The sequence below is a fragment of the Delphinapterus leucas genome, chromosome 15, assembly GCF_059928025.1.
Source record: "Delphinapterus leucas isolate spDelLeu-1000000601 "Yukka" chromosome 15, BTC_Dleu_Yukka2, whole genome shotgun sequence".
NCBI lineage: Eukaryota > Metazoa > Chordata > Mammalia > Artiodactyla > Monodontidae > Delphinapterus > Delphinapterus leucas.
This window is the reverse complement of record NC_143143.1, coordinates 25,719,906-25,732,062: the sequence shown is the minus strand read 5'-3', so window position 1 is coordinate 25,732,062 and position 12,157 is coordinate 25,719,906. Positions and strand designations below refer to the sequence as shown.

The 12,157-nt window shown below is 45.1% G+C and overlaps 1 protein-coding gene across 2 annotated transcripts in view; it reads left to right on the top strand.

Annotated features, from left to right (window-relative positions):
• Positions 1-215: 215 nt before the first annotated feature.
• Positions 216-12,157, top strand: part of BMERB1 (bMERB domain containing 1) — a 136,545-nt gene continuing 124,603 nt past the window's right edge. The window contains exon 1 of one of the 2 annotated variants that reach the window (XM_089896112.1): positions 216-402. In XM_089896112.1, coding sequence (XP_089752238.1) covers positions 297-402 — 106 coding nt within the window. In that variant the 5' untranslated portion in view covers positions 216-296. The remainder of the gene's footprint in view (positions 403-12,157) is intronic. The other variant, XM_022552238.3, reaches the window with a different exon arrangement.

The following is a 12,157-nucleotide window of genomic DNA, read 5'->3' as shown; positions in this document are numbered from 1 at the left end:
TCACCTACCCTCTTTTCTGTCTACCCAGCCCCCAAGCTCCGCTCCCCAAGCCTCCATTGCGCATGCGTCCTCATCTTTTTTTTTTTTTTCCACTCTCTCTCTCTCCACCTCTTCCCCCCCCCCCCCCCACTCCTATACCAGTCGGCTGTCCCCGGCCCTGGCGGCGGAAGAGATGGAGCAACGTCACGAGCGCCCGGCCCCTTAAGACGCTGCTGGCTGGAGCCGCCTCCCTCCCTGCAACCCGCAGCGGGGATGGAGTAAAGGGAGACCCGTCGATCTGCCAGCGGAGATCAGCGATGGAGTTAAACCAATCTTTGTCCATCCACCTGGAAGCTGAGAAGCCTTTGAGGCGCTATGGGGCGGTGGAGGAGACGGCGTGGAAAGCGGAGGGACTGGGGAGAAGTGAGTATTCGGGCGGGGGGTGGGACAGTTGGGGATCCGTGCGCTAGAGCGGGTGGTCGCGGGAGTGCGGGGTTGGTAGGGAGCGGACCGAGGGAAGCGCCCCCGCAGCGGGGCTTTCAGCGCTGCGGGGATGCGCTGCGCTGCGCTGCGACGCTCTCTCCCTCGAACAAAAGCCTCCGGGTTGGGCTTCACCGGGAGGCTCGGGAATCTCCAGGCAGCTGAGCCGGGAGCCTGGGGTGGACTCGGGAGTCGCGGATCCAAGCTCGCAGCCGGTCTTGGAAAGTAGAGTCTTTCCCGCAGCCGAGGGAGGAGGGTCTTTTCTCCACCCGGGATGCACTAGGACGCCGGAGCCTTTGGACCATCCTGGAAAGCGCCCACGTCTCTGGAGAGGGGGGAGTGTCCGCTGGGTTTCTGCTTTTGCTTCTCCCCTGGCGTGAGGTTCAGGGCACACCTGAAATTCCCAGCGTTTCTTCCCCTGCCTTCTCCAGGGTCGCGAGTGGGAGGGAAAGGATTAGGGGAAGGTTAACCCTGTGCACGCCCTCCTTTCTCTCTTGACTCAAAAGTCTCTGGTTTGGGTACAATCCTAGAAGGCAGTTCTGAAATGGACAGACTGTATTTGCTACTTCTGTCTACGGTATTTTGGGGTCAACAACATTAACAAATAAACTAAGGATTGTTTGTTTTTAATGAATAGGATGCAGTAGTTGAAACTCCTGCTCTCAAAGTATAGAGGCAGCTGCAGGGGTCCCAGCGTCACCAGCCCTCCCTGCAAACCCCGGGCGCTTAGCAGTCCCCTGCCCTTGCACTGCTTGCTTTAGCTCCGTACCTCTATCCGGGCTGGGAAGGGCCGTCTCGCCCTTCACAAGGACCCTCAGCTTCCTGCCTTGGCGCTGAGCTATGTTGGACCGAAGTATTGTGAATATGCTCTTTTCCTGTCTTCACCTGGTAGAAGATTGTGTGTGTGTGTGCTTTCTCCATACCTGTAATTACAAATTAAGAAGATCTTTTTAGAATGGCTCAACTGTACTCTGGTTTTCATGGGTTCAAGTAGAAATCACAGTCAAATGTCTTAGTTCTGCACCTGGAAACCAGAGTGTGTCCAGCCTCTCTCCTTTTCTTTTCTTTCTCCTTTTAAAATATGGGTCCTTCCTCCCGTTTCATCCTTTCAAAACCCTTTGGCTTTGGTACTTTAACATGACACCAGGGCTGAGGGTCTCTGGTCTTCCTGTAAGCTCAAAATAATACCCACAATGGCTGCCTTTTGTTGATAGATCGCCATGTATTAGGTCTTGCCTGTGCTACAAACTTTAAATGCATCCTCTCATTCAATCCCTGGAACAGCCTCCTTGAGGGGAATATTATGACTTATGATTCCCCTTACATAGATGGAAAAATTGGGGCTTGCTAGGTGAGGTGATTTAAGTGGCAGAGTCAGGATTTGAACTCAGGTTTGTTGGGCCCCTGAGCCCCTCTCTGCTTTTAACCTGAAGGTGTATTGCTTTCACATTTTCAGGAAGCTTTCTAAATCTGTTGAGAGTCCCAGAACACATTCAGTGATTTTAAATATCTGGCAGCCTGTTGGTCTCTGGAGTTCACAGTGGCCTTGAAAGACTACTGGGTCTGTGCAGAATAGAAGCCCTGGGTTTGAATCCTGGCTCTGCCCCCTTGCTGGCATGTGACTGAATTTATAACTAGTCACATTTTTTTTAAGCCTCACTCTGCCTCTGTTCTCTGAAAGGGAGATGAGAATAATGCATACCTTATGGCTTAATTGTGAACATTCAATAAGATGATGTAGGTAGAGCTCAAGGTAAGTGCTGAATATATTGGCTGCTTCCATTATTTTATTACTACATCTGTAGAAAGAACCTGCTTTTATCCTTTGCAAAGAATTACATAAATCAACACTATGGACTAAAGCTGCAGTGTTGGCCAGGTCCCTAGTAATTCTCTTATGTTTTTTTATGTTCTCACCACTGTATTAGGAAAAATTTCAAGCATACAGAAAAATTGCAGTGAAAACCTGATTTATAGCATTTTTGCTCCTGAAATTTTTGTACTTCTAAGTCTTAGGCTGCAAACTGTTAAAAGCTTGGCGGGAAAGCTTTCTTATCCTCTCTCTTCCAAACCAACAAAGATTCTCACTCTTGCTTCCCATTCAGATGCAAGACCACAGTTTCTGATCTGCTTTTGGTGTGGATCCCCAAATCTTTTTTTTCTTTCATTTTTACCTATTCAAATTCAAAATCTTCTTAAAGCACTGATCCAGAGTTTCACTTCTTTTTTTTTTTCAGTTTCACTTTTGAATCTAGACTTTTGATCTCTAGACTCTTGTCTGCAGCCTAACTTTTTTTTTTTTTAAAGTGGCCTTTTTTTTCTTTTTGGACTCTCAACTCCCAGGGGATCTGTGGATCCATCCCATAACATCTGGGGCCTCCACTTATTTATTAATGAAGTGTGAAAATTAGTACTATTGATTCTGTGGCATAATAATTGTCAAGCCAATGTCACTATGCAGGAAATGCTGGAGAAAAAGAGAGGCCCATTAAAAAGAAGACACTCTCTGTTTAACTTTTACACATATTTAAATATTTTATGTTAAACACTGAGTAGGTGTTACTTAAAAAGACTTGAAAAGGGGAAAAAGATTGCAAAACTGGTCATTTTCAGTTAAGGTTGTATTAACCATTCTCTTTAATGTTAGCTAGAGTTTCTAGGTAGAAGATATAAATAGTATAGTAGCTAAGAATGAGAGTTTTGAAATCAGGTGACATGGATCCAAACCAGCTCTAACACCTTGTTGCTTTGTCACCCTGGGAAAATTGCTGAACCGTTCTGTAAGTTAGCTGTCTCATCTATAAAATGGGGATATGTTGGTTTGAACCCTTGGGAACTTGCCAGCTGAAATCTGAAACTGGCCCCGTACTCAGAGGGCAAGAAGAGGCCAAAGAAAGAGACAGCCACTCCAGATTGGTAGGTGGCAGGTTTAGCAACAAGGGAACTTACATACAAGGCTTGTCTTGGGCGCCACAAGATCTCTGCACCGGCCCGCCAGAATCTCAACAGTTTACATAGAGGCCTTAATGGGGTTCAGGGTGTATCCCATCCTGATGGTCTCAACAACATCCTACTCTCTCAAAGCCTCATCCTTGAACTGGCTCCTAGTGCAAGAAGAACGGGTGGAATATACATTTCAAGGATGGGAGGGGTGAGGAGCCTCCGATTACCCCAGTCCTGCTCAAGAGTCAGTTGGCAGTTCCATCCTCTCAGTGACATCTTCCAACAGGATAGTAAGGACCACTTCAGGCTGTTGGGAGGATTAAATGAGATAATGTATATAATGCATTTAGCACAGTGCTTGACATACAGTAAGCACTCAATCCATGCTGAATGGTTGTCACAATAGGGCAGGGGTCCCCAACCCCGGGCCATGGGCCGGTATCAGCCTGTGGCCTGTTAGGAACCAGGCCATACAGCAGGAGGTGAGCAGTGGGCAGGTGAGCGAAGCATCATCTGTATTTACAGACTCTCCCTATCATTGCACTACCGCCTGAGCTCCGCCTCCTGTCAGATCAGCTGCGGCATTAGATTCTCAGAGGAGCTCGAACCCTACCGTGAACTGCGCATGCGAGGGATCTAGGTTGCGCGCTCCTTATGAGAATCTAATGCCTGACGATCTGAGGTGGAGCTGAGGCTGTGATGCTAGCGCTGGGGAGCGGCTGCAAATACAGATTATCATTAGCAGAGAGGTTTGCCTGCACAGAGACCATAATAAATCAATTGCTTGCAGACTCATATCAAAACCTTATCAGTGAGTGACAAGTGAAAACAAGCTCAGGGCTCCCACTGATTCTGTATTATGGTGAGTTGTATAATTACTTCATTATATATTACAATGTAATAATAATAGAAATAAAGTGCACAGTAAATGTAATGCCCATGAATCATCCTGAAACCGTCCCCCCACCCCCGGTCCGTGGAAAAATTGTCTTCCACGAAACCAGTCCCTGGTGCCAAAAAAGGTTGGGGACCACAGCAATAGGACATAAGAGGATGGTGCCCAATAGCATTGGAGGAGATTATTCCAGGCTGCCAGTTTTTCCTTGCGTGCATTTCTTTGTAAGTTCCAGGTAATGATTGTGTAGATACCACCTTCTTCCTTATGGGAAGGTGTAGGAGACGGCTTTTGCACCCTTGGAAACCACCTAGTATTTTCTCCTTTGAGAAGGAGTCTAAGGAATTGCTCCCATCCACTTATTCTTTTTTTTTTTTTAATACATTTATTTATTTATTTTTGGCTGCGTTGGGTCTTCGTTGCTGTGCACGGGCTTTCTCTAGTTGTGGTGATCAGGGGGCTACTCTTTGTTGTGGTGCACGGGCTTCTCATTGCGGTGGCTTCTCCTTGCGGAGCACGGGCTCTAGGCGTGCGGGCTTCAGTAGTTGTGGCACACGGGCTTCAGTAGTTGTGGCTCGCAGGCTCTAGAGCACAGGCTCAGTAGTTGCGGCGCACGGGCTCAGTTGCTCCGTGTCATGTGGGATCTTCCCGGACCAGGGCTCGAACCCGTGTCCTCTGCATTGGCAGGTGGATTCTTAACCACTGCGCCACCAGGAAAGCCCTCCCATCCACTTCTGACAACATTTTTCCACTAGAAGTGAGTAGGTTTTTTGTTTTTTTTTTACTCAGTTGGAAAATGCATAGTGACATTTCAGTGTGGTTAGATATATAAAAGTATTGCTTTCAACCAACTGTAATTAATTAGGGGAGACACAAAGACAAGGTGCCTTTTGACAAAGCACAGAGCTTTTTAAAAGCACAGTTGTCGGTGGTCATGGCCGTTTCATGAAAGATTTGAGTGTGCCTTAAAGGATGATCAAGATTTTGGACAGGGGAGGTGGGGGATGGTGGCACAGCGGGTAGGAGATGCCAGGAGAGATAACAGCATTGGCAAAAGCATAGAGGTGGAAATAAATGTGCTTATGAGTAGGAGATTGGAATAAAGTGGAAAGCTCAAACGATAATCTTTCTATAAGCCCAGGAGAGATGACAATTTTTTAGAAATCCAAGGGTGTGTGCCGACTGGCAAACAGATCATTAAACTGGCCAATGTTTCAGGTTTAATAAACAGTGTGGAGACTGAAAAATATGAATTGCCGGCAATCTATATTATAGCTACTTGGGAAAGAATTTGTGTTACTTTCATCTATTTGATTAAATATGCTAATTTTATTATTTCAGTTTTGTTTTAGTCTTATTTCTCTGTTCTTATTACAGAAGTAGTACATGCACTTTATAAAGAATTCAAATTCATCTGAAATATAAAAATAAAAAGTGAAAAATTACCATAATCTGCTCCCCCTTCCCCATTTATTCATTCAATAAATAGGTATTAACTGCTTTATAAGTGCCAGGCAGTGTTCTAGGGGCTCAGACACAGTGTGGAGCAAGACAGGCAAGGTTCCTGCCTGCATGGAGCTTCTATTCAAGGGGAAAGCAGGAAGTGGGCTGGGAGTGAAGGTGACAGACAATACATAAGCAAATAAATAATGTCGTTCAGATGATGGTGTGTTACATGGGAATTAATAGGGGAGGGATATTTCCCGTCCAGTGGTCAGGAAATGCTTTCCTAAGGAGGTGACCCTTTGCCATGTAAATGTCAAGGATCCAAGAAGCAAATGCAAAGGCCCTTGGTATGTTAGAGGAAGAGACAGAAGGCCAGGGTGGCTGGAACCGGGAGGGTCAGGGTAGAGAGAGGAGATAAATCAGCGAGGAGTCAGACTGGGTAGGACCTTGTAGGTTGTGATTAAAAAAAAGAAAGTACAAATTTTATTCTTGTTGTAGGAGAAGCTGCTGCTGATTGTCTAGCTTAACTAACATGAGCTGGTTTTTGTTTTTAAAAGGTCACATCGGGGCTTCCCTGGTGGCGCAGTGGTTGAGAGTCCGCCTGCAGATGCAGGGGACATGGGTTCGTGACCCGGTCCGGGAAGATCCCACATGCCGCGGAGCGGCTGGGCCCGTGAGCCATGGCCGCTGAGCCTGCGCGTCCGGAGCCTGTGCTCAGAAACGGGAGAGGCCACAGCAGTGAGAGGCCCGCGTACCACAAAACAAACAAACAAACAAAAGTTCACATCGGCTACTAGATGGAGAATCAGACCATGGGGCAAGTGGTGATCGATGTAATCACTGTTCGCTGTAGTCCCAGGGTCCTTCCTAATCAATCCCATTTAGGATAAGTGGTAGGAATGTCCTTAGTGTGAAAGGAGTGACAAGGGTAAAGGCAACATGGACCACCTTTTGGGAGACTGAGCATCGGGTTAAGGTTTAGGAGGTGTGCTAGTCTCTGCAGTCTCCCTGGAGAGGCAGCTGACAGTGTAACTTTATTGCAGGAACCATAATAGCAGGAAGGCAAAGATGATGAATATGATATTATCTCGTATGTCCTTTGAACAAAACCAATTATTTACATAGCTCTGTTTATTCGGTATTTTAAGTTTCATTTTTGCAAGCGTTTCCTTCTTATATGTCCATTGAAGGAAAAATCAGTTATGCCTATTCTTGGTCTCGGATTAATTATTAAACACTTATTAATAATAATAGTAGTTAGTGAGCCTTAGCTATGAACTCGAGCTTATTAAATTCTAACAACTCTATTAGGTCAGCAGATAATTATTCCCCTTTCATAGATGGGGAAACTGAGGCTTAAGGAGGTTAAGAAAGCTGAAGGCCACGAAGCTAGTGAATGGTAGAGCTGGAGCCTGATTCTAGCTCCCTTTGACTCTAAATATTCCTAGTCAGTGTCTGTTATTCGTGGCACCGCGCTAGATGTTGCAGAGATTAGAGATGAAATAAGACACAGCCCCTACTCTGAAGAAGCTTATAGATTTGGGGAAGGGGAGAACAGATGTGAAGAACATCATGATATATATTATAAACTGGTATAAACAGTATGAAATAGATGCTAAATGAAGGTACAAGTGGGAAACGAGCAGAAGAAGAGATTGGCTCTTCCTGGGGGCTCCAGCATGACAGTTGGAGGAGTGTTTGCACTGGACCTGAAGGCTGAGCAGGGTTTAAGTGGGTGAAGAGAGGGGAGAAGGACATTTCAGGTGAGCTGCCAGCCTCAGGCAAGGAGGTGGAGATCCCAAAGGCCATGCACCACGTTTTTTTTTCTTTTTTTCTGTTTCTTTCCCCTTGGAAAGAAACCTTGGGGGTCTGTTTCACTCATGTGAATCACCTGTTACCTGGATGATCCTGAGGGTTGGAGATAAGCACAGGTGGAGGCTCTTTTAGTGTAGCTCTTCAGAACATCACTCACAAAGCTCCCCCAAGGATGCTTACCATACAATCCACTCATTCCCTAACTATTCACTTACCCAATGGGCTTGAGCCCCTACTATGCGTTAGCTAATGAAGAAGACCCAGACTTCACCGTTAAGGAGTTCTCTGGCTGGCTGTGTTCCAATCCTCCCTCTGCTGCTTCCCAACACTGTGATCTTGGACAAGTTGCCTAACTTCCCTGGACCCCACTCTCTTCATCTGTGAAATGGGAATGTACTTAATACCACGGAACTGTACACTTAGAAATGGTTAAGATGGGAATTCCCTGGCGGTCCAGTGGTTAGGACTCAGTGCTCTCATTGCTAGGCGCCCAGGTTCGATCCCTGTTCGGGGAACTAAGATCCCATAAGCCGTGTGGCACACCCAAAAAAATAAAATAATAAATAAATAAATACAGGTATAATTTATATAATATAATAACAAATATATTGTAGGTCCAAGTGGTCACACCGAGGGATGGTTCTGGGGTCTGGAAGAGAAAAAGACTCTTGAAGTAGGCTGAAAAGGTGAACAACATTTCATCACTGAATGAGGGGAACAGCATTCCAGGCAGAGGGAATGGCACACGTGCACATTTTACCCAGGAACTACAGCTGGATCAGTTGTGCTTGCTAGGCTCTTAAAAAGTGAGGGAGACAAGACAGGCAGGAGGTGAGGGCATTTTGGAGTCCAGATAAGTTCGTAGGAAGCTAGACAGGAGAAGGCTCAGCTCCACATTTCCTGCAGGGTCCACGTGGGGTGACCAAGGACTAGACTGCTAGAATTAAGTTTGGGGATTTTTGTTTGTTTGAATGAGTCAGAGTCTGACTTACTGATAGTTATTTTTTAGTTAAAATGCCTTGACATTAAAGGAGCAAAACTAGTGATTTTAAGAGAAGTAGAAGAGAATGATGGTAAGAAATGTCATACACTGAACACTTACTATGTGCCTGCTCCAAGCACGTGTTTACATGCATGCTCTTACTTACTCCTTCCAACACATCCTATGATGTGAGGTGCAGTGGAGCCATTTATTGCTCTATTTTACAGATGAGGAAACTGAGGCTCAAAGAGATTAAGCAACTTGCCCGATGTCAGTCTGCTAGTAAGTGGCAGAGCTGGAACTTGAACCGAGCACGGGTGACTTCATCCTACTGCCTTTCTTATTTCCTGGATTAGTAAAACCGCTCTTAATACAGATACGGATAAGGTCGGTTAGACACTGCTCTGGGTTTCTTAGTACTGATTCTGTTCTCTGGCTCATTAATTTCCTTTTCCATTACAAACGCATCCCTTGTAAACTTGAGGACTACGTCTCACTGCTTCAGAGTGCCTTCAGGGTAAAACTGTGGTGGGAGCTTAAAGACATTTACAGAAATGCAGCAGAAGAATTTTCCTGTTTTGAAGACTTGTAGCTTTCCAGAGAGAGGCCTCCCTGGGGGTGACCAAGAAAGATTTCATAGACAGTCTAGTGTTTGAGAGTGGGAATTCTGCCTGCATTTGAATCATGACTTTAACACTTACTAGCTCTGTGACCTTGGGCTAGTTACTTAACCTCTCTGAATTTCGTCTTCTCAGCTATACATAGCTTTTTTTTTTTGGTGGGGGGGTGGGGGCCGCACTGTGCAGCATACGGGATCTTTGTTCCCCAACCAGGGATTGAACCTGCATTGGGAGCGTAGAGTCTTAACAACTGGACCGCCAGGGAAGTCCCTTGTCTTCTCATCTATAAAATGGACATAGTAGGAAGACCTGCCTCATAGGGTAATGATGAAGATTCAGTGAGATAATGTGGAAAGCCCTTGCAGAGAATGTGGAAAGCCACAGTCTCCCTAAATGATGGTGATGGTGTTGATGATGATGCTGACAGAACAGGACATAAAGTGGACCTTAACTGGGTAGTATTTAAACAATTGGAAAGAAGGAAAAGAGGAAAGTTAAAGTGGGTGGTCTGGCCTCAGGAAAAGAGTGGAGGTGATGAGGTGTAAGGAGATTGTTGGAGGCATGCATGAACTTGGCTGCACTGGTGGATTGGGGAAGTCCAGGGTTGATTGATCAGGGCTCCTAGACTTGAGCAGATTAAAAATGACAGGCTGCATGGAGCCACTGCAGGACAAGGGGCAGAGGTAAAGAAAGTAGCATCTTAGGAAGACTTGTCTGGCAGTGGTTGCAGACGGGATGGAAGGGCAGGGACTCCGGGGCGGTGGAGGACCAACCAGGCGTGTTTTGGAATCATCTGATCGTGAGTTCACAGGGACTGGCGTCTAAAGCAGTGGCAGTGGGTTGGGAGGAAGGGACTAACCAGACAGACATCTGGAAGGGAAAAAGCATTGGTGGTTGATTACGGAGAGGAAAGAAAGAGGGTCTTCTAAACATAGGCAATGTGACAGGTGGGAAATAACTGTTGTTAGCCTGAGGTCTTCGGAATTTAAATACATCAGCACCAGTGCTGCTTATTCTCACTTTCAGTACGTTTTAAAGAGGTGCATGGATTATGGGTGTCGGGAGAAGTAATAGTAATGGCCTCTTACCTTTATAGCACTTTGCAGTTTATACTTTTCCTGTGTTTTCTAATTTACTCTTTACAAAAAAGGGCAAAGGGCAGAAGTCGTCATGGCCCTTTGTAAGTGGGGACACAGGTTAAGGACTCACCCCAGGGAAGGGGTGCAGCCAGTATGGACTGAGCAAGGACACAACAGCCCAGGCTGTTTGCACTAGACTAGGGTTTCCAGGGACATATTTATTTGGATAAATCACGAACAACAACTGCATTACAAGATGGTGACAAGTATGTCTAGATTTCATAAAATGCAAATTGGAAAATAACTACAATGCATGACACTAATTATTCAGCTTATTTAAAATTCCCAAACAGGTAAGTCATTCATTCATGTATTTGTCCATTCATCCATTCATTTCCTCATCCATTGAATACATATTTAATGATAGCCTCTTATATGCCAGATATTGTGCTAAGCTCTTGAGAGTACAGTAGCCCTTTGAGTAGGACATCTATAGTCCCTGCCTTCAGGTGACTTAAGGTCTTTTGGAAAAAATAGAACTACTATATGATCCAGCAATCTCACTTCTGGGAATATATCTGAAGGAAATGGAAACAGGATATCAAAGAGCCCTCTACACCCCCATGCTCACTGCAGCATTATTCACAATAGCCAAGACATGGAAACAACCTAAGTGTCCATCAGCCGATGAATGGATAAAAAAGATGTGCTGTATATATACAATGGAATATCATTCAGCCATGAGAAAGAAGGAAATCCTGCCATTTGTGACAAAATGGATGGAACTTGAAGGCATTTTGCTAAGTGACATAAGTTAGAGAGAAAGACAAATAGTGCATGATATCACACATGTGGAATCTAAAAAAAAAAATCAGTCTCATAGAAACAGAGAGTAGAAAAGTGGTTGCTAGGGGCTGGAGGAGGGGGGAAATGGGAAGAGGTTGGTAAAAGGGTACCTACCAGCTTTCAGGTATAAGATGAAGGAGGTCTGATAAGAACTTGCTGTATAGCACCGGGAACTCTACTCAATACTCTGTAATGGCCTATATGGGAAAAGTATCTTAAAAGAAAAAAAAAAGAGTGGATCTATGTATATATTTAACTGATTCACTTTTCTGTACCCCTGAAACAAACACAACATTGTAAATCAACTATACTCCAATAAAATTTTTTTTAAAAAGATGAGGTCTGAGGATCTAGTATAAAACATGATGACTATAGTTGATAATACTGAATTATATCATTGAAATTTGCAAAGAGAGTAGAACTTAAATGTCCTCACCAAAAAAATAAACAAATACATAAACGTGTGGTGATAGATGTTTTAACTAACTACACGGTGAGAATCTTTTTTTTTTTTTTTTTTTTTTTTTTTTTGCGGTACGCGGGCCTCTCACTGCTGTGGCCTCTCCCGTTGCGGAGCACAGGCTCCAGACGTGCAGGCTCAGTGGCCATGGCTCACGGGCCCAGCCGCGGATGTGGGATCTTCCCAGACCTGGGCACGAACCCGTGTCCCCTGCATCGGCAGGCGGACTCTCAACCACTGCACCACCAGGGAAGCCCTCGGTGAGAATCTTTTCACAATGTTTACCTATATCAAATCACCACAATGTACACTTTATTTTTTAAAATTTTTTTAACATCTTTATTGGAGTATAATTGCTTTACAATGGTGTGTAGCTTCTGCTTTATAACAAAGTGAATCAGTTATACATATACATATGTTCCCATATCTCTTCCCTCTTGCATCTTCCTCCCTCCCACCCTCCCTATCCCACCCCTCTAGGTGGTCACAAAGCACCGAGCTGATCTCTCTGTGCTATGAGGCTGCTTCCCACTAGATATCTACCTTACGTTTGGTAGTGTATATATGTCCATGCCTAACTCTCGCTTTGTCACAGCTTACCCTTCCCCCTCC